Raw genomic sequence first — 22,824 nt, 5'->3', positions numbered from 1 at the left:
TATGTATCTCTTAATATATGACTAATTTGATAAAATTTGCACCTTATTAAAATGTAGTTCAGTATAAACTTTGTTATTATTGTAACGTTCGGATGAGTTAAATATGTCCTGCGTAACTTATTTATTAGTTGTTACCCTTGGATTAAAAATAGTTTGTGTCGTTTGACACTTTCATCGGCTTGCGGCTTTATGCAGCACCAACTAAACGATCGAGTACCAGTGGTCTTTAAAGTTCGCGAGCTCAAGTCCGACGTTTGTACTGTAGTCGTCTTCATAACCGTAAACAACTGTGTTACCAGTGCCACGGAGCAGCGGTGGGAAGATGTCTGCTTCCTGAGAAACAATAGTGTGATTACACAGAGACATTAACGCAAAGTCAATGGCCGGTTCGATGTTTTGTTGCAACACGGTAATGTGTTCGCTTTGCGCGTTCAGCATACTGCAGATCGTCCCTTTCGTGTCTTTGCACAGCAAAACGAACAACAACTGGCCATTGTCGTACATTTTACGCTGGAAAGTGATTGCCCGATAGTAATACTCGAACGGCAGCTCATCTCCATCATCTACCTTCAAGCCAACGAATTGTAGGCTAGCACCGACTTCTTCACCTTCATTCTGTATGGTACGCTGTCGAAGATTCACCAATATGTCGTTTGCTATTTTCCTGCTGTTCAGATCTATTCTGTGGGGCGACAGTGGGAGGTAATTTTAGAGAATAGGCAATTTTTTATGCGATCGTGTTTTGAAACGTACTGGAAGTACATGGCTACATCTTCCCAGGATACTTGCAGAATTTCTCGAAGCCGCCTGGCGTTGTTATTTAGAATGTACAGTTGACTGCCGGATTCAGGCACCTCAACAGTGGTGTCGTCGTTCAAGATGTAAGCAGTGGGCACGTCGTAGCATTGGATCTTTTGCTGATCGATAACATCATCCGATAAACTGCAGAAGAGACATCGCATCGTAGCTACTGTATTCGTGTTGCTAAATGTAAGTGTCTATGAATTCTACCTTACGAACAGTTGACTCAACTCGGCCCTTGCACTAATAGTCAGCATCGTACGTACATCGAAGTGGTCGGCTCCGGTGTGCATTACACTGCGTTGTAGGGCGATCAGGGACAAGTAATGCCACATATGCTCTACGAAGGTGCTGCCTGCGAAGGCAGTAAACAGCAAGGTGTTGTCTTGCTGGCAGGACGTGGGATGTCCCTGTTGGGGGCTATCGGGTGCACTCACGTTGAAATCGATTTCCAGCAGGTCGAGAAAGCGCTGCACCGATAGCTGGTCCCACCGATCGGCCTCCGGGTCGGAAGTTTGATTGCGCCGGAAACTGTGCTTGGACGCGTGGCGTACAAACTCCGGTCTGTGCGTTGTATCCACAATAAGCCAGATAAATGTCAGGAACGAGACGATCAGTATGAGTGGCTTGATATACTTCCGCACCGTTTGCAGTACGAAGCGCACCACGTTTATCAGCTGGCGTAGCATGACTGTTGAAAGGGTTGAACGCTTATCGAGCGCAGCTTGATTGAAGTAACACCCGAGCGGCAACAGTTGCTTGAAGCTGGAAGGATTGTAAGCAAAAAAAAAAGAATTCACACTGACACGGGCTTGTCACACATAAGAAAGTGAGCGTTCTCCTAAGGAGAAATGCTATCCTCGAGAACTCTACCGGGATCACTGAACAGAACACTTTGCCATAACCCAACGAAATCAGCACACGGGTTGAAGTTTGCTCCAGGCCCGAGTCGGGATCACTGTGTAATAACCGGCCCCGATTAGGGGCCATCGACGTGCGTCTTTCAGGTATTGCGACAAACCCTGGCCAATGACTCAACGCTATCGACAGGGCTCTACGCTTATCAGCGACGCTGATAAAAGCCACCTGTCGGTCGATACATCAATGTGTGTATGGTATTTTGGCCCACACCGATTTTCGACGCACGTGTTGGAAAATGGGGAGATCAGATATTAGAACGCTTGTCAACGACCGCCTCGGGCTCGTGTAGTCGTACATACAACATACAACTGGCAGTGCAGATGGTTAGTTTAGGAACTAACAACAATCAATGGGCAAAACAGCAGAGTTCGAGGGTGGAATTATCCGTTAATAACATTTTCGCACACAGTACGTTGATAAGAACGTCTACGTATATTCAATTCAGATAATCGTGAAATATTACTATCGTTGGAAGTTGCACAATCCTTTGCGTTCAAAATACCGTTGCTCGATATAAATTACAAATTATAGTAAAGAGCAGGCAATGTTTGATTTCTTTGGCAGCGTATAGTGGTTGATATTTTTGCACGAGGGTGGCAAAAGTGTTGCCAAAACGTTCTCTAGGACCATCAGGATGATGTTTTAATTAAACTGTTTCGTTTCGTTTTGCAAGAGCCGTCCGGTAGCTTGAGTTTGAATCTTCAAATGCAACGCAAGCGCCATCTGTACGTCAAACAGTGCAAGCAAAGCGAAGTGACCTCTATTGGCAACGGGTGTCAACAGTGAATGCTGTAGCTCAGGGCGGATAAAGAAGAGATTGCAGAAGCAGAATATACGCAATGCGCAAGGACAAAACATTCCCGACATTCGCGTGCTACCACCGTTGTCATCAGAGACTGTCTGAAATTCTCGCACCATCGGGATGGTGTTGTCCCGCTCCTACCCGTTACCTTGCGTGCGGGAAAACTAGCACCAAGATCGAGCGAGGCAGCAGACAGACGTCCAGCAGAACGGAAACCAACAAAGGGCTCGCGAGAGTGCGACGGCCAGCTACACGGTGCCCTTTGGCGTGCAAGGACCTTTCGGCAGCTCGTACGGGGTGCAGTGCTCACATAGTGAATCAAAATGTGAACGAATCAACACCGGGAGCGCAGTTCTACAAAGCGGATCCCCCTTGCGAATTCCTGCGTCAAGGAAAAGTGGTGCCGTTGTCGTGCGCGCGCTCGCTCCCTACATTTTCCCGCCACCTTCAGCCACCCGTCGCCTGTCCCGTGTGACGTGGTTGCCGATCCCCCGCCCAGCCTCCTTACCCGTCTTTCTTTCCCCCTAGCCAAAACAGTCCCAGGTGCCACACCGACGTGGCCGCAGCTCTAAGATCCCCCAATATTACAAAAGTTCCTCACGATTCCTTCGTCCGGTACGCGGAAATCAATATTCCGGACGATTGTCCACCCCGCGCGATCCGTGAAGTGAAGTTTGTTTACAGCCCGCTGTGGAAGGGGGTGCTGCCCGGAGTTGGCCACGCGCCGTTAACATCTTCCTCTGTGATAGTGTACCCATCCAGTGTCGCGGGACGTCCGGCGATCAACTGAACCGAACCACGTCAGACGTCGTTGTACGGTCGGCTCTCCAATCAACTCGTCGTCTGGGGCAGTACTTGACAAGGTAGGCATATCGGTTCCTCCCCCACCCAAACCGCCAACCACCCCCGCCCTGCAGAAATCCAGGTGTAGTAGTTTTGGGTGGACAGGACAACGCCGCGGGCAACCGCACGCCAATTCCCGACGCAAACGAGGCGTCCGTTCTCCTCGAGCGGACGCAAGTAATCGTTATGTAATGCCACCAATAATAACTGCAAGGTCGTGCAAGACCACCAGTGCAGATACACGCCGGAATGTCCGGATGTTGCCGACAGGAATCGTGAATTCGGTTCCGCAAAGCTCGTGCGTCGCCGGGGAACACTTCCTCCTGGTGGCAGGATTGGTGGCTTATCACGCACGTGGTCAGAGTAGCGAAGCGGAAATGGGAGCAACGGCCTTCGCCGCGCCGCTGCCGGATAGGGAAGATGCTCAGGTATAGGTTTGTTGTTTTTTTTTTTGTTACCTAAATTCTTTTCTATCCATCCCTCTTGGGTAACGTGACAGCAAGCGGCTGTCAAAGCCAGTCCAGGTTCGCGTCCGTCTGCCATGACCCCCCTGTCAGTGTGTGCCCGAAACTCTAGTACCATGCGAAAAAGGACATAGGTCGGGCAGAGGAACAGAGACAGAATGTGTAGCAGTCCTGATGCCAGCAGTCAGACGGGGAAAGGCCAGGTAACAGCGAGGAGACGCGAAAGAGATAAACCGAGCGCACTCGGTTTTGACAGGTCATCCTCGCACCATGCGGCCGATATATCTCGCCGCGGGTTTTTCCGTCGTATGAGGCAGCGACGTCGGCTGTGGCTGTGGCTGTATGCAACCCCCTCGCCGTAGGGCTTCGGCTGCGCCGCGCGGTTTCCGGTTTCCAATGCGATTCGCGTGCACTCTTCGGAGGAAGGGAGGAAGGCTGACACTGTTCTAAGGTTGTCTCGTATGTCTCGCGCTCTTACCGTAGGGTTGCAATAGCTTAGGATGAAAGTGCCAGACGCACGCAGGAGCTAGTTTGAGGTCTCAGAATTCAAGGACTTCGCTGTTGAGTAGGGTTTTTCGGGTTCGAAGTTGTTCTTCGTGCAGTTTCTTATCGATCCCGGTTCTCCGAACCTAGAACCGAAGGCTGTGACCTGAACCGTCAACCAAGAAGCGTCGATAGGAGGCGGGAACCAGCCGGGGCGCCATTGAGGGTGACAGTGACTCGGTGGGAAGGATACGCGAGAGCGAGAGCGTGATCAAGAGAGTGCAGTTTTCGGGAGTAGCCGGCTGCCGCGAGGACACTGACGTGACGCACGTGGCGCATCCAGCATCCGGTACGTCAGCGGAACACGTGGACGACGACGGAGTGGGAGCGGGAGCGGGAGCAGGAGTCGGTGGCGCGGGAGAGCTGCCCACTCGCCCGCTCATCTCCGCCGGCACGGCCAGCAGCACGCCGTCGTCGTTCGCCCGGTCGTCACCCCTCTCGCCCACCTGGTGCCTTCCGTCCGGGCGCGTGACGGCGGCACGACGCCACGGCGACCACTGGGCATCCCGTCCGTGCCGGACCGCCATTGTGGCCCTGCACCTGCACCACTACACCCTGCTCACCCCGCCGTCCCGCGGTGCAACCGCCAGCGCCTCCAAGCCTGCGACTCCGCCGACGCTCGGTGAATATGCAATCTCCCATTTCATTCCTCACCTATAGCTCGCTATGTTCTGTACCTGTGTTCAGTCTGTCGCTACACTGTGTGTTTCTATGGTTCCCCCCCCCCCCCCTCCCTCCCCACCCCTTCTATGTTACCCGGAACATACCAGCTCGCCACACTGATCGCAATCGATACTAGACACACAGATTCCACATTCGGCCGCTGACGAAAAACACCACCACAATGTTAAAACGGACCCATTTCCCAAGCCTTTCGGTGGAACACACGGTGAGGAGGGGTGTCCTTCCGGGAGTGCACGTTTTGTGAGTCACCAGCGAGGTGCACGCACGTCACTCCGTACTCGCAAACCTACCGGAATGTATGCAACTGTAGGCGAAAGGGTTACGAGACGAGTCTCAACCACTATGGTTAAATAACTAGAGATTAAAATGTCACCTCTTCTTGCACGGCTCATCCCAATACCAGTTTCGAAGGCCAAGCAAAGACATAGCTTCCCAAAAACCCTGTTTTTAATATTACTACAGTTTTTATGTTGTATTTTCATTTATTTATGGGTCAAACACGATTTAGAACTAATGGAACTAAGAAGCTAAACAAGAAACTCTCGTTACTCGTTCGGTATCTGTACAGTCGCATTCATCCGGAGGCTCCCTGGAGATAATCAAAATCTTATAAAAATTGAATATCTTCGTTTGTTTAATCGATCAACCACTTGGAGTATTTATTTGATCAACGATTGGATTAATCACTTCTAAAGCTCATTCGGGGGCATACTTTCAGTTCGCTCGATGCAATTAGTTCCTCGACGTATATCTTTTAAGTGCGGTCTCTCGCCCATTCCCAATCGGACTAATGTACTCCAAAAGGAAAAGCTCGAAATGGTGCGTAGAGACGTACGTGCGCCTCGCTTCTTCCGTTTGCATGCTAGTCCTACGTTGGTATGCTGTAATGGTTGTACCCTTCCTGTTCCGTAAGATTCTCGTTGTCGCTTTGTAGATTATAGAACGCCGACCATTGGATTGCTGACCGGTGTAGATGCTAGCTATGTCCTGCTCACTTCCAATCAGTGTCGGTTGCTATGCTACCCGAGTATACTTTTCATCACCATTTTGCATTGCTCATTAGATGTTTTAGAACTAGCAAACAATAATGAGTGCTCATCGCTTACTTCTGTTCGTCATCGTCTCGTTTCATCACTCCCGTAGAGTCCTTCTTGCAGTTCATTTAATTAGTCGGTGTAGCTACTATGTGTGCGTGTGTTCGAGTGTATGTACTCTGTATGCAGTTGTCGGTCTGCCAGTCTGCAAGTCTGCCTTTCCTTGTTATTGTTTTACTTTGCTTATTTCCGACCGCGACCAGGCGTAACCAATCTCTTCGACTGAAAGTTCACTATTAGGAGAAGCAACACTCCACCTCGAGCTCCAACGGGCACCATCGGGTGAGAAAATGGAAAATAATTTTCCCGCTAAGCTTTCCCAACCTAACAACAATCGAGTGAAATGGTGGATGAAGTGGTTAGTTAAAATAACGAGTCGACTTTGCAAACTCCGTCGAACAGTCTCCAAGGAATGGTCAGAGCACTGCAGCTAGAAAACTGTGTAGAATGGGAGTGCTAAGTCCTTCGACCGATACCGTTGCAGCCGGAAACCCAATTCCGAAGGGCTTAGCCAGGGAAGGCGAACCTTGTACGTCGTCGTGCATTTAGCAGAATCTACAGTATTGGAAGAACAGCAGAAATAACAAACAGCCTTTCAGAATAATCCGTATGCGTTTGCTTATAACGAGATTGATTTTTTGTGAAGGAATAGCTCCGAAATAGCCTTTATTAAATGTTAAATACTGTTGTCCTCATGTAAGCGACCTACTACTCCTGTGACAACTGAATGAATTTAGAACCAATTATAGATGTGGTAATGAAGAATGCGAGAAGTAGAAACCTTCTGGTCTGTGACCGGTTTGCCATCACTGCACCTTTTTTTATTTTGGACCGTCACGGAGAAATTCGAGCCGATGTTTGAAACAGGAGCCTATTTGCCTCATTGCGACTCGGTTTCCGGGGCTGAGACAACAAAGTCCTATAATTACTGCGTTCCACCGTGGTGCAGCGGGTTGGACGAACCCCCTCAGAACCCGGGAATGCAGTTCAGGAAGGTGCGAATTGCCGTTAAAGAATCCATAAAATGGCTGTTCTGTTGTTGTTGCCGATAGCTTTAAAGTTGGCATACCTGCGAACGTAGCTCCTACATCGTGTACTGAGGCGTCCAGGTTTCACCTCGCGCAGGATGGCGAACTGGAACTTTCCTTCATTATGTTCCTTCGCTCGGGCGATGAAAACTCGGGTCGGTCGGTAACGCAAAAGGGGGGGTTTGGGTTGCGCAACAGCGTGCTGGATCGAACGCTACATCCTGCACGCTTGACCCTGGGACGGAAAACCCCCCAGCAAGGTCGCAGCAAGGACCTTTAGGTTCGCGGAAAAGTTGGAAAAAACCATCTAATAAATGTCGCACTTTACCGTGCGCTTCCCTGCCCGACCCGGCGTGGAAAACCCTAGGTGGAGAAGGTAAAATGCCATGAATCATCCGGGTGAACCCCATTTTCCAGCGCAAGGGCACAAACTCCGTGCTCGGTTGGACAAGGAGGGATAATTTCAATTTCGAAACTCAAATTGCACCAGTCTGGGTGACACCGGTAGGATTTCGCAACGTGATGCAATTTTCCATCCTCCGTTTCTAGCGTAGCACGATACGGTTGAGAGAGTGTGTGTGGTCGGGATGCACGTTCCAGAAAGGTTCGCTGCCACCAATTCTCCACACGAATTTTCTCATTCATCCATTGTCTCCTCCTTCATTTCCCCATCGGTTCGATCCATTGGACACGGAAACGCTCCATTCTTTCCTTGGGTGACGGAAGCAATCCTCAAAAATGTGTACTGTCGCACGGAGACTTGAAGACCTTGAACAGGAAAGTCTTGCGTTAGGATTTTCTCTATTCGATTCTTGACTTTTGTAGCCTACCTCTGCTTGGTGGTAGTGTGAAGAAACAGAGCGAACTCTCACGTTCACGAACCCGTGGAGAAAGCGCTATAGGACACGATGCTTGGACCCACGCCAATGGACGGGCGGGATTGGGACTCAATTAAAAACAAATTACGTCCATTCCCCTTTCGCCGTCGGAGGGTTTTCCCCCTTGCGTCCTATGTAGGTCAGTGTGGGGAGACTAGCATAGTCCCATCTAACTCCCCGATACCTCGAGGTTTGCCTTCGCAGGGTTTAACACCGTACGAGCAAAGTCGCAAATTCTGGTCAATATTGGATCTAGCAAGGCACCCATCCTCCAAGGAAGGGCAATAAAAACCGACACGGTGGTATCACACACACCCCCCCATTGCCCCCTTCCAGGATTGTTTTGGATCACAACAGATTTACAGCCCGACACCGTGCCGCATGATAGCGATCTAATCGGAGATGACTAGCATACTACACTACGCGAACCTTGTGGCGCAACATTTGGACCATCCATAATCTGCTGGCCAATCTCAATTGGTGGGCTGCCAGGATTGCACCGGGAGATTTGAAGAAGATCGACATTTTGCACAGACATTTGCGTTGGCTTTGTATTCATTATCGCGAGGCTCTGTTGTAGGCCTGTATAGCTGGACTTCTTATCCAATCGAACTCGCGAAACCGGCTAAACATTGTTTCCGGGGACTAGTTTACACCGCGGGTCGGAGTGACCAATTTTACAGATCTCTTATCTGGCGGAATGCAATCAATGAGGCGCGTCGATACCGATGTCGACTGCGATATCCGCGTACGAGCGAGTTATGGCTGAAACCGTAACCCTCTCGTTCGCCTACAGATACACCGGGCGTGAGATGTGCGGCAGCCGGGGGCGATTGGAGTATCGCTAATCCTTCCGGTAAGCTTCCCTTGCATGAAGTAGCACTCGCGGCTCCGAGTAATCACGCCCCGTGCCCCCGGGGGGATGGCTTGGAGTATCGGTGTTTTCTTTTGCCGACCGGCGACTCTAGCAGATGGGTTTCGGGTGTGGCGCCGACCACCGCCGATGGGCAGAGCCAGAAAGGGAAGCCTCAGGGGCTGAGGTGGTCGGAAAGTACTGATACACAAATGCACAATAAATTAACGATTTCGTTTATCTGATACACAAGGTCGCAAGGGTGGCGTTAGGGTTAAGGTTCCCATTAGGATATCTTTTTTTTTGTGTTCAATTACAGCTTAGTGCAATCACCCTCGTGGTCTGAGCCGGCTTAAGTGATATGGGCTTTGAGTGATTTGTGTTCTTCCTGTTGCTGATTCCCGCGTGATTCAAGATAATCCTACCATCGATCCAACGATGTCAAGGAAGATGGGATCATCCCCGTCGATTCTTTATTCTGAATCGTTGTTTTTTTATTCTCGTTCGTTGCTGCTGTTCCGGAATTGTACAAACGTAGCGAAGGCTGGGTGAGGCTCCTAGTAAGTTTTATCTCTCGCGTGGAGTGTGTCGTTTTTATCACCTTTGGCCTCTTCAACAACGCGTGCCATTAAGCTTGCAAAAATTCGATAATGGCTCGTGCGGTCGACCGGTATCAGGAGTATGATATCTAGCAGCTTCTTGAAAACTGCACTTTTGCCGGTGCATTTGCTAGATAACGGGGCATAAAAGACGCGCGCGCGCACTGGCAACTTTGTATTCTGCTCTCGTCCCATCCAATCGAGCCTGCCAGTTGCCGACGATGACAAGCCAGATACTTTTCTCTGGGTCACCAACGTCCGTTAGCAACGCTAATTGCTTGATAAGATCCGCTTTTGGGCAGTGCCTTTGAAGGGCATACGTACACTACCTTGTTCATCCTGCGCCATTAGAAGGTATCGCATGAACTCGTTGGCCGATAAGCGGCTGACCGCCGGCCCGGCTCGGTTACCCTAATTCCTAACAGTGTCTATCCACGATCACATTCGGCATGCGTGCAGAATCGACGCCGCCACGCCTCGGGGGCGCTTGAACGCCCATATATCATGCCGAAACGCTCAAGAAGTAAACAAGAGTCATGCTGGTGTAATTGACATTGTCCAACAATCGGATGCGATTAGCCGGCTGGATTTTGCGCGCTGTCCCGACAAATTAATGAGTGTGGCAGACACTAACTGTACTTCTTGGAAGCTGATAAGATATAACGAATGTTGTTCTACATATTGCTAGCCGGAAGTATCGTAATACCGTGAGTTCTATTTGTGTGACGTGGAACATACCGACCGGCATCAACGTTGAATGTTTACTTGCATGTTCAACTCCTTAACCTCTTTTTCGCAAACTTCAATAACAATTGAATCATAGATCACAAACAAAATTAACTTTCGACGATTGGACGGAACATTTAAAAAAATGCGCCAACTAGAACCAAAAAGAATTTGAATCAAACTAGCAAACCATAAAGGTGAACTAATTCAAAGTCACCGTTTCGGTTATGTTTTTACTATTTGGGCTTGTAACTTCCGGGGTAACTTTGTGTACTGGGGTTCCCAGTTTCGTGCAGTTTTTCACTCCGTAGCTGTGCTCAATTATGCAACACGGTGTAGCGAATGGCTGAAACGAATGGAAATTCGTAGATCATCAGATGGTGTTGTGGAAGCAAGTAAAAAAATGGTATATCAACTGCACGCCGAAACTGTCGACACTACTGTTTGTAGTTCTAATGTGATCATTTTACGCTCATGACGTGGAACGACATGATTTTGTTTTTATGTCGCCTGTCTTTGATTTATACTGATGTTTCAGAATAGAACGGGCTTCTTTTTTTGCATTTGGATATGATGTGACTGCCACAATACCTCCGCACTTCATATAGCTAAAATCCATGCGACAAAGTAAGAATCGCAGCGTTTCTGCCATGTTTTTACCTTTCCAAATGTCAACCTTGGTCCTTCTAAGTCGCTTGTAATGATAAAACATGACGAGGAATGTGGAAAATGTACAAAACAGTGGCAACCGTTTTATTCTGTGCTATGAGCTCCAGTGCCTTGGCGAATACAAGGACTATTTCCAGCCACCATCGATGAATATCACGTTCCTTCTTGTCTGTGCATGCTTCTCTTTAAGTCTCTTTCAGCACGGGGTACAAAAGAACGAAAATCGCGGTCCAAACCGGCAGGTTTTCTCGTTCCTACACTAAAGAACAAAATGCAACCGAAAGCCAGCGCATCGGCTGGGGAAATCCGTCATTGGAGAACGTAAATCGGTGCAAGACTCCTACTGTGAGACGGCCGGCGTAAGGGTGTTCCTCACTCTTTTCATCCCGTAGACGGTGGGCTAAAAAGGTAGAACGAAACATTAAATATCACGACGAACTATTTTCAGTTTCCTTGATCATTCACATTTGGAAAAGTTATATTTACCTGCGTGTTTTATAGCACACATTGAGTCGAATTTTAATAAGGTAAATTTTCGAAAAGCATGTTAGGAAAATCGCCACATCACAATATCCGTCCTCCTCGATGCGAATGCATATAAAGCATGTAGCAAAAAAAGTATCCCAAACAGCAGAACCATCCGGGAAGGGAACAAAGTTACGACGATACTGAAAAACCTGATCTCTCGAGAGTAATCTCCCAGCACGCTGCGTTGCCGAAAAAAAAAGGTGAAACGACGTACAACGCTGGTAGTGATGATGATGATGATGATGATGGTGGTGTCGCGATTTGATACCGAATTACCACGCTGTGGAGCGCTACAAAAGCGCGATCGTTTCGGTGCGTCTCGTACATAATGGGGATAAGGTAATGTGAGGCAAAATGCAACACCCTAAGCGAACCATATTAATTTCTTGCAGTCCATCCAAGAAAAAAAAACTATAACTTTCACACATCGATTCTGTATTTTCTCTTTTACTACCGAAAAACAGTAAATTGATAGTACAACTCACCAATTGTTACCGAAAGAGGGATTTTTAATAGTACTTTTTTCCTTCCGTAAAATAAAATGTATCCAAATTTGTTTAGATATAATGACATTCACATCATATATTTCAATATGTTTGGAAATATGTTTGGAAACATTCACAGCAGTGCATTCTGCCTCACGTAAACCGGTGCATATTGCCTCTTTGATGAGGATGTTTTGATTATTAACTCCACAATCAGAATGTTCCATTTTTGGTTAAGAAACATATTGAGGTACTTGGTTAATGTCTGCGTGATTGTGATATTTTATTCTAACACGTCTAATGACATGATAAACATGATAAAGTTTATGTTTACTCCGTTGAATCTAATTGTAGAGCCGTGACGATATTCTATTACTACATTTAGTTTGAAATTGATTCGGTTTAAAAGGTGGCGGTACATTTGGCCCCAACGAGGCAGCTTGCCACACTTTCCCCTACGGCCCGTCGTGGCCGTCCACCGAGCGGAAAGTGTTCGAACGCGCGCGCTTGACTGTTGTGCGGCGCACACCACCGTACGCGGGATGCGTTCACTGGTCCGGCCGAGAGGTCCCCCCCGCGTTCCGTGTGTGTGGATGTTAGAGGATTAGAAGGCAGAAACCGGCAGAAGAAGAACACAAAAGAGCGGTCAACGCCAACCAGCAGCCGCCGCCGCCACCGCGAGCACAGTGTGCTCGCGCTTTGTCGCTAACGGTGTGTGAGCGAGCGTTGTTCTGTTCGCTGGGAACGGCGCGCGCGTGGTGCTCGTGGTGTGTATCCGCCAAAACGCGGCAGGCAAGCTGGTGTGCGGTGTACACATGTGCTTCTCGTTCGCTAAAGGCCTCGCTGCACCTTTCGAAGCCGTTTCGGGCTGCATATCGCGGTTTCACCGAAAGTGCCACTCGCGGGCCAGGGTCGCGGGCCAGGTGTGCGGAATCCGCCGGTGCCCCGGAAGGACATTCGCTTCGGTGGCTTTTGTCCGATCTTCTTTCGCTGCGCCGCGGACCGCCGCCTCATTCATGCGTCAGCTGTTCGACGCGCAGTGTGTGTTGGTGTCCCTTGCTCGCTCGCTTGCTTGCTGGTGTTCGTCGACCGGTCAGGCGCTCGCCCGTTAATCCCGTCGTGATTCCCAGCTTCCTTTCCCGAACGCGGCGTCCTGGGCTGTTGCGTGAAGTGTCAAATCCGCAGCCAAATTGGGCCATCATAAAGCATCACCACCAGTCGAACGGGCCAACGCAACCTCGAGCGGGTCAAAGGCGTCCATCAACCGATTTCAACCAACAGTGATCACCTTTACCGACCGGAGGCGAACGGGCTTGGTAAGCCATCAACACACACACATACACACACACACACGCAAACGAGTGGTCACCTATAATTTCACACGTTCTAACCGTCACCGTCTCAACACAACGCAATCGCTTCCGATTTCCCTATCCTTGCGCCGTCAGGGTTTCTCCTCGGGCAAGAGCTTTGGCACCTCCTCCACCTCCTCCCTGCCAACCCAAAACCCGGCCCCTGCCTTTGCACTACGATGGTACGTCGACGGTACATCACATGTTCGTCCCCCTCCCCTCCTCCCTTACGAGCTGTCCGTCCACCGACCACCGGTCGAACCTCTGTCGTCTTCGATCCGTGACGGCTTTTGACGTACCTTCGGAGGCGGAGGCGGCCACTGTCAAATGCAGCGTCCTCACGTGTGGATACCGTGCGCATGGATTCGCATGTGGCGTATCTAATCCCAGCCGGCCTAAGCAAACACATACTACCGGTCGGTATACAAAAACAGTAGCGCAGATAGAGGACTAGAGCGACAAATAGTACAACGGATAGTGAAAGTGCAAACGGATACACTACGCGCCGGAAAGGTCAATACACTACCACGTGCGAAACGAAACGTTTCCATACTAAGAACGGACACAAGGTGGGAATCGCCTCGACGTTTCGTAACTATCGCATCCTTTCGTTGGCCTTCGGCAGTAGTGATGTTTTTGGCATGTGAATGGAGTGAACACTTTGCAGCATCTGCTGGCCAGTGCGGTTGTTCAAACTATCTATGAACCGTCTCTAACCCCGGTGAAATTGTTCAGTAAAACATGCCATCGTAAGTACCAGTACTGATGACGTACGGAATGTCCACCATTGGATGTGCTTCCCCCTGAAGGAAGCTGCCCATCGCCCCATGGGCCCGGGCCGTGTCAAATCGTTCTCTGGAGTGTGTTGCAAAGCCGGGGCATCCACGCATGTACCGAATGTGTTGCTGAGGTAGCACGAAAAAAGTGGGAAAACTTAAACCTTAAAGCGTTTCGCGCACAGCGCCAGTGTTTGTTTTGCCTTCCAATCGGTAACGCGTGTGAACAATGCTAACAAAACGCCCGCCTGTTTATATGCTGGGTATGCTGCCTTGGTTGCTGGTACTTCGGTGGTGCACACACCGGCGCTGGCCAGTGGGCCAGGGCTGTCCGGGCAAACACACTTGCCAGTCGAGCACTTCGAGTGCCCTTTACAAGAACTTTGATATTGCTTGCGGTTACTGTTCCGTTTTGCTGCCATTCTTGTTTTTATTCACACACTCCGAGCCGTACTACTTCTTATCTAATCTCGCCCATACATACATACACACGCACACATACACGCATGAACCTGGAAATCTGGGCCCAAGAGTCGACCAACCGGAAGGGACATTTCTGTCGATTTCGACTACACTAGTCTTGGTTTAAAGGTAGCTTTTCGGGGGAGGGTGCGGTACACAGAGTGCTATGTAGTGAAACTACATGTTTTTTCTTCTTCTTGTTTTTTAGCTCAACGTGGTACACGCAACAAATTCTCACGTGTCCAAATTCCTCACGAGCATACTGTATTTGATCGATTCATTGAAGCACACGTTGTCGCACACAAGATAAACAAAAAACCACAGAGGCGATCGCTTTTCGGTTGGTGGGGACGGGGGACGTCATTATTTCCCAGATGGGACCATATTCCCATCTATACTCACGTGATTTGAGCTGTATGATTCACGAAAAAGATAGCTACATATTTGAAGGGACGTAAGCCACACAATGACCTGCGGCTATTTTTAACACAAAATCATTCATTCAGCGCTTAGGGCACTGATTATAGAGCAATAAACGGAAAAGAAACAATCTCAGATGATTTCAACTCCCATCACGAGGCTGTGGTTTGCCGAATGTATTATCACGGTCAAAAAAACGAATTAGACGTCAACCGCCCGATCGCAGATCCATCCATCATCATCAATCGGAAAGCATACGGTACAGCATGGTGGGGTTTTCTGTTTGTCCCGCCGGCCAGCAGCATCTTCGCAGGCGCCAATTGTTGTTAATTGGATGGCGAGCTCCATTCGGTACGAGCAAGTGCATAAAGCCACTGTATGCAGAACGCAATTTGATATGCAAGAGTGCTTGCGAAAAAATAGAAGAAAAAAAATGAGTCAAGAAGCAGCTAAAAATCAAGGGCAAAGAGTGGCCTTCCTGTTGCCGCCCACCGATGCAGGTGTTGCACTGCACCAGAGGGTGGATAGATGCAACACAACGTGCTGATAACTACAATCAATGGTCCATACAAACGGAGGGTCGGAAAGTCAGAAACCGTGGCGAATATTTGCAATTTGAAACAATCTGTTCTTATTTGATTTTAGTGTTTAGATTATTTCTATTTCAAGTGTCAAACTGTCATCCTATGCGTGGTCATAAATGCATCCTGTTGGAAGAATCCTTCTAAATCTCCACTCATTTGCTTCGTCAATGGGGTTTTCCATCCCGGTCGGTTGTCGGTGTTCACACCTATCGCAGTGAGATATGCCAAGGCCAATGATAACAACCTTGACGCAAGTGTCCGCGGCTCGGTGCAGCTTGAAAGACGGCAGCAATAACGCCACCGAACAAATTACATCAAAACCATTGCTTCTACCATGTAGAGGCGGGCGTCCATGCTAAAGCATCGCCAGCCGCCCAACGGATGAACTAACACCGTCGCCTTACTAATCGCACGCCGGACCGCGTCGGTACGCAACCGCAAACATGGCCGTAATTGGCATGACCCGGTCTCCTGCAGGCCTGGTTTCTTCGTTGCGGGACGCTGCACGTGCTAAGATTGATTTCCTTAAGCGGACCACACCGCACAACCACAACCCACCGGCCCCCTCCCCCCGGAACGGATATTCAAGGACTTGCGCAACGCTGACGCACAACGCTGACGGGCTTCCAATAAAGCTCCGGTTTGTTATGGGTATTTTTCCTACAACCTGCACGGACGGAACCGATGTACAGTTGGATTACAGCTTGTTCAGTTTGGCGAACGCGGCAGATTATGGTTGAATCTCTGTTTTGGGTGTGACGCACGCGGCGGAAGAGGCGGTGAGAAGGGGGAGAGGGGATTCCCTTCGTTCATTGCCTCGGAGTCTGCAGCGGGTTTTTTTTTTGCGACGAGGGTGATGAAACGAGTGTGAAAATAGAAAGGAACCAGTGCCGGTTAAGGGCGAACCTGAAAACTCGTTCGACGAACGAACGCCAAATTTACCTCCAATGTTCGGAGGCGAATCCAATCCGTTCCAGTCCCCCCCCCCGGGGCAGGGGTGGCTCCTCAGGGTCAACGGTGGAAGGGGCGACGAGCCAAGCCGAGCTATTTTTTCTCTCCACCTGTCCACCTGGACAGAGGCGTTCCCCGACATTGCCTGACTTGCGCCATTACGCGTCACCGTATCCGGAACGATATCCTTCCTTAGACGGATAGCTCGAACTGCGTCATTCTGCGCTTGCACGGCAACTCTGATCCTGACGCACCGTTGCGCCATCCTCTTCGCATAAGGGGGTTTGGCACGTTTGCTACCGCAAGGCAAAAAAACATTGAGGAAACATTAACGTTAGGCGTATGGGAGAATGCATATGCGCCATCAACTACAACTCTTGGAGTCAATCTCCAAGCAAAACACATCAGGAAACACATCAGGCACGAGCGGCAATAAAACGATGCACGTCCGCCTTGTGTGTGTGTGTCGTACAAATTGCGCCTAGGGTCGTTTGAAGCTTCTCCCTACATTAGAAGGTTGCACGCCGTGCCCAATGTTGAACGAGGTTCGTAAGGCATACATCCTCCATCGAGAATTAAGACATCTCAACCTGTAGCTCATTGGAACCTATAGCATAAACGAGGGCTGGTGGTTAAAACGTGTTAACCATACCACGGTTAAGATTGATGGTTGGTTAGTGCGTAACATTGTAACGAATTACATTGAGGCCATCCGGAGTGTAGGGCTTAAACCGTGCCCTAGCCATGCACTGCCCTTCACGACCTCGCGCCGAAACATTATTGATTGGTGCGTGCAGCGACTTCGAACGCGTTGAGCTTGTTCCGGTACTTCTTGGTATATTAGGCTATTAAACGTTGCGTAAACGATTTTGCACCTATGTTAGGTTGTTCGGAACACCTGCTTCCAAGTTATTGTTGGACGTTTGCTGCCTCAAGGGCCCAATGCTTAGGGGTTTGAGTTTGAAGTATGCTCCGTGCGGTGAGAGTGTCCATGGTGCAAACGATCCAGTCCCTGGTGGATATCGACAATCGTTTCCAATTAATCTCGTTGACGCAGTGACGTTTGTCGCAGATTTCCTCGCGTGGAGTCGATCCAGCCGACTAATCAAGCCATGCGCAGGCAGATGCCGACGTCACGATCGTGCCGAACTGTCTCCCTGTCCGAGGCTAGGGAGACCAATTAGCCGGAACGTCGCGCAGAACGCAAGTGAGCGTCGGCGAGCGTCCTCCCGGTCGCTTTTAATATGTTCTCCACCGGCTGGGCGTAGCACATTCCTTATCAAACGTGTTCCAGCCTAGTTTCGGGTTCGATCGAATGCGGCGATTGGTGCGACGTGCGTGGATAAGCGAAGCGTCCGTGATGTTCGACAGCGTACTGGCCCTCGTAGACGAAGCGGCCTCAGTCGCGACCACATTATCAATCGATCGCCGCTGAAGGTACACCTTCATTACGTATCGTCAGGTCCGGTTCTCGTACAAGTCCACTTTCAGCGTGGAGTACACGTCCGGGGCAGACTGATTCCCAAAATTTTGGACTACACAAACACACGCGTGTATGGAACATGCCAATGAAAACACGGAGGAGCGACGGCGGCTGCGAAAAAAGGAAGCATCAGCAGATGGGAGCGGAGATTTAGCGTCTCATGCCTGTATGCCCACTCCATGGCAACAGGATATCTCCGTGGATCTCCTCCGAGAGCCTGGCCGGAGTGGAAAAGGTAAATGACCAGAATAATAAGCGTCACGAAGATTAAATTACCACGCGTGACCTTCTGGCCCCCTGTCTGGGGACCGGTGGTTCCGTGGTACAGTGGTGTATGCAGCACCGTCACCACGAACTGCTGATGCGAAAATGTGTACTTCCTGGTCCGGGTTGCGTCTGGTGCGACTAATTGATCCGGTTTGTTTCGCCGGCAAGAATGTGGGGTGGAACCTGACTTTGCAGTGGCACTATGGAGATAAAAATAGAACCCGCATTAATCTATCCATGTTGTTTTTGCATTCGCCGTTTCATCAGAATAATAGTTTTTGAGGCTGAAAGTAGCTCATGTTCAATGACATTATGCTTTCGAATTCCATCATGGATACGTCAGAAAGGAGTCGTGCACTCCAGAATATGTTTTTTTTTTTCATGAATGAAGTAAAACAGCCACACCGGATGCGAGTGAATCTACACTCTCAACGGCACATGTACCTTTCACGCGGCAGTCACTGTACGGCGGTCAAGTTCTTTGCGGCTTTCTATTCCGTTCTTCGCCCCGTCCCTTCTGTTGCTGACGCCGTCTCAAGCACGTCTTCGCCACAGACCGGCTCCTTCCTTCTCTTTCTCCCTTTGCCCTTTATTTCCTTTCGGCCGCAGAAGAGACAACAATGCCCAAACGTCTTTGGGTGTATCTTGGGTTAGGGGTTGGCAAGCGCGCAAGCGAACCGGCATTTCGTGTTGCCCCTGTAGTGGTGCCGAGTCGGAACGTGACGACATCGCCCGGCAGTGCTGTAGTGGTGCCGGGCCCCGAGGCCCATCAGATGCAGCATAGAATTCGGGTATAAACCGCTGCCGACGATCGGCACCGCAGTCGTCTTGGCGTGCGTGCGTCGCGTCGCGTCTTCGTCCCACCCGTCGAGCTCCGTTCGAGTGACCCGCTCCTGTGTCGGTGTCGACAAGACCCCCGGGCAACTGTGGTGCTGTGGCCAAGCTGTACGTGTGCACGAAAATCCCCCGACAAACCCCTATCTGCGAATTCGCGAACCACCGAAGTCAGTGCTGCCGCTGCAGTCAGTGAGTGCATCCGCCTTTTGTCTGGTTGCTGGTTTCGGCCATAACCAGCTCGCCAAACCCCCACCCCGCCGTGTTGCCATTCCTCCGGCGCCATTGGCAGAAAAAGACTCGCGAAAGTCAAGTCATCTAGTGCCTGTGGTGAAAGAGTGTAAAGGAACATCGATTCATTGGTGACCGCCAATTGATTACTCTTCCCAACGATCAACGACATCTTCCAGGGGCGAAGCTCACCAACCACTACCTCCACAGCTGATTGATACCGGAATATGCATCGTCGCAGGACCAAACACAGTAAGCTCGCAAAAACCCATATTAGAAGCAGCAATAGCTAGCCATTTATCGTCAAACACCCGGATCCCGGGTAGAGAGTACGATGCGTATGTGTACGGTCTGCCTGCTCGAGGATCCCAAACTCGAGCTGCGTGGGTAGTCGAAAGTTCTAGACGTGCCAGTCCGCTTTCCCCGGTTTTTTGGCGAAACAGGTTTTGTTGTTCGGTTTTGGATTGTGTCGGAAAAGAAGGCCAAATATGCGTGACCATAGACGGTACGATTTGTTCGCAGTAAAACAAACGCAACCGTATCGCAAATCTCGCAATAGCGTCACCACTTCGCCCGCTGCTTGTCTTCTGAAGTGCCGCTGCCGGCGGAAACGATATGGCACACGCTCGAGCATCGCATCGCCTCGCTCGCTGTTTATTTATACCAGACCAGAGGGTCGCTAAATCGGGCGCTGCAAAACCGTTTCATCAAAACGATTCGTGCGTACGAATTCTCGGACATATTCTTTCTACCTACACCCTTTGCCCTATCGCGTACGATACTGGGGGTTTTCTCCCCCGAGTGGAAGACGCTTCCAGGAAACACCTACTTTCTGTGCCTCATCAAGCGGTAGATCGGGTTCTTATTGACGGTTTACGACTTCAGTGTACCAGTTTACCCCTCATCTCGGGCTGTGAACCTCTAATGGGTTAAAAATATCCCCTCGCGGATATCCTAAGCGGCGTGTAGCAGAATCCTAGAGGTCGCTTCCGTACGTACGTACTAAACCCCTTATATCACATATAGCACTCCACTGGAGATGATTCCTCCGCTTCCTCCCCAGTCGTAACCGATGGTAATCAGTCGAGCAGCAACCTAATGAATGTCAAGGAAGCAGTTCCACGGGCCGGATCGGTGATCGGGCTTAGTGAATTATGATAAAAACTAATCAGCATCATTATGCAGCGAATGCGCGAACCCAGCTGCCTACTACGGTTACATCGGGGACTATGTTTTTCATTCTTACACCTCCACCGGCGGGTTCTACGGCGGGTGGCATACAGTTTCGGAGCGATAAGAAAAGGGGAGGGGTGTGGTGTGTTCGGTTGTAACAATTGCGTACCAATGAGGCGGCAGTGTGAGCATGGGAAAACAGCAAAATGTAACACGTTGCGTGCATCACTGCCATAAGGCCCTAACGGGGCGTGCGCTTGGTACCTCGTGATCGTTATCTACACATCTTCTGCCCGAACGGGCAGGTGCAATGTACCGGCAGAATCAGGCTGTAGACGGCAGGCACTCTACAAAGTAGACGTTGGACTCTCTCTTTAGTGTTTCTGTTAAACAGGCAGGCATGTTCAGTACTTTTGTAAAACCTGTAATCCAAGAACTCGTAGAGAACAACCTACCAAGCTCGTTTAGAGAGCCCCATAGAATGCTGGTATTAAAGGGAACCCCTGTAGATCGCTTTGTATAACTGACTAGGAACTAGGAGTCAGGAAAAGCGGGCGTCCACCCGCGCCATGAAAACGTGGGAACGAAAATCCCACGATAGCACTGGTGTGGACTGGTGTATATACAGCTATAGGTTTGTTTTTGTGTTCCTATTTTATTTCACCATCGATTCGCGATTGCGAATTTTATAAACCCCATGCTAGTTTTTACCCTTTCATGGTGGCATGCTTGGGTTATCTGTAATAAGAGCCAATTGAGCGAATTATCCGCTATCCATTCTGTGAAGTTCGTGAGACGATTCGATCTAGCTGGGCGGAGGGAAGACGATAGGGCCGTGGTTGAATTGAGCCACCCCAAAGGTTCCCATAGTTACCGAGTCGAGTAGTCTCCAGCGAGCGCTGCTCTACTCTAGGTCTTTTTATTGAAGTACCGCGTGATGTGTCGTGATTCTGGGTTAGTGTCTACACCGAAATTGAAGTAAGTCCTTCCCGTTGGTGCGGTGAACAATGAACAAAGGTGAAACGTCCACAACATGTTACCGAATTTAAGTGTACAGGTAGTGTTGGAGGGACACGTTCTTTGACAGATCTCTTAGTCAATATAGTTATAGTTATTTTGAAATAAAATGGCGCCTAGACCGCACAGTTCCTCGGCGTACTGCGGCGTCTAACATTTTCTAGCTAGTCAGACATTTTGGCGGGCTCAACTGCTGCTGTTAGGCTTCCATTCCAGCAGCCTCTATGTCGCTCGCAGGTAGGAAACAATTCACCGACTTTCTGTCTACCGGTGGAAAGTGTTCATTTCATGCCAGGTGGAAGAACAATGCATTGCTGTATGGGCCCTTATTATCGAATCAAGTAATCCCTTGATTAGCGCGCCGGGTATGATGCTGGTAAAGCGTGGGAGAGATGCGAGCTGACAGCGAGAGAAGGAGGGCACGTACAGTGCCACGCGACAAGTGGTTCGCCTTCCCTCGCAGTCGGAATGCTGCTCGGTTGACGCGTGCCGGTCGTGTCGTGTTCCGTTTATGTCGGATAAGTAAGCGATCAACCGCTGGCCGGTACCCCTCCCTCTCCTCTTCCACACAAACGGTACGGTTCAAGACGCGCTCACATACAGTTTCATTTGCATCAATTGCTGCTGTCAAAACGGACGATGCGAAATGATTGGCTCGGTGGACGTGCTTTTCGGTTCGGTCGAAATTGTCGCCACTCGAACCCCTCGGTGTGTTTCGGTGGATTTGATGGTTCTAGCGCGTGTCATGTCGACGTTTTTGACCCACCAGATCCAAACGATCGTCGCGACGATTTTCCACCGGGCAGACCCCGAAACATTTCCGCACCTTTTTGCAATCGACGTGCAACAGCGCGGCATACTCGGACGCTGGTGTGTGTGCCCAAACCCGACCAGATGAGATGAGTACATCTTCTTTCCGCATGTTTGCGCCTGTACTATGCAAAACTTACAGCCCACGGCTTTACAGCCAGACGCGGTGTGGCAAAACGCGGCGGCGGTAAACGCTTTCAATTGTGTAGCACAAAACGTGCCGCCAGCCATCAGCATCATCATCATCATCACCGGCGTGACGCGAATCGCTGAAAAGAGTCTGAAAATCATGATTCTACCCATCCGAGCTCGACCGTTCCGAGCTGGCCGCTATCTTCTGCTCCCGCCTTCGCACGCAGCGGACTGACTTGCATAACTAACCTCGGTTTCGGTCATGTCATGGCGGCAGTTTGTACGCTGCCCGGGAGAGAGTTGGTTCTGATCTCCCGAAAACCGGCTAGCGATCGTAATCGACATTGGGTTTGATCTCTGATGCCGCTTTGTCGAATTTTAAGGGAAATCCCGGAACTGGCAACATGCCCGGTT

The 22,824-nt window shown here is 50.0% G+C and overlaps 1 protein-coding gene across 1 annotated transcript; it reads right to left on the bottom strand.

Annotated features, from left to right (window-relative positions):
* Window positions 1-201: 201 nt before the first annotated feature.
* LOC131291364 (uncharacterized) lies at window positions 202-1,490 on the bottom strand. The gene is made up of 3 exons (XM_058320564.1): window positions 1,012-1,490; window positions 754-942; window positions 202-682 (listed from the first exon to the last, which is right to left on the bottom strand). Exons 1-3 carry the CDS (start codon window positions 1,488-1,490, stop codon window positions 202-204), a joined length of 1,149 nt encoding a protein of 382 aa, XP_058176547.1.
* Between the last annotated feature and the right edge of the window lie 21,334 nt (window positions 1,491-22,824).

This window comes from Anopheles ziemanni, chromosome X (assembly GCF_943734765.1).
Source record: "Anopheles ziemanni chromosome X, idAnoZiCoDA_A2_x.2, whole genome shotgun sequence".
NCBI lineage: Eukaryota > Metazoa > Arthropoda > Insecta > Diptera > Culicidae > Anopheles > Anopheles ziemanni.
Note: the sequence above shows the minus strand (reverse complement) of the source record. Positions and strands in the feature narration are given on the sequence as shown.

Coding starts and splice junctions, on each gene's coding strand:
- LOC131291364 (XM_058320564.1), bottom strand. CDS start 1,490: ATGCTACGCCAGCTGATAAACGTGGTGCGCTTCGTACTGCAAACGGTG. Junction 943..1,011: donor TTGAGTCAACTGTTCGTAAG/GTAGAATTCATA, acceptor TCTCTTCTGCAG/TTTATCGGATGATGTTATCG. Junction 683..753: donor GATGTAGCCATGTACTTCCA/GTACGTTTCAAA, acceptor GTCGCCCCACAG/AATAGATCTGAACAGCAGGA.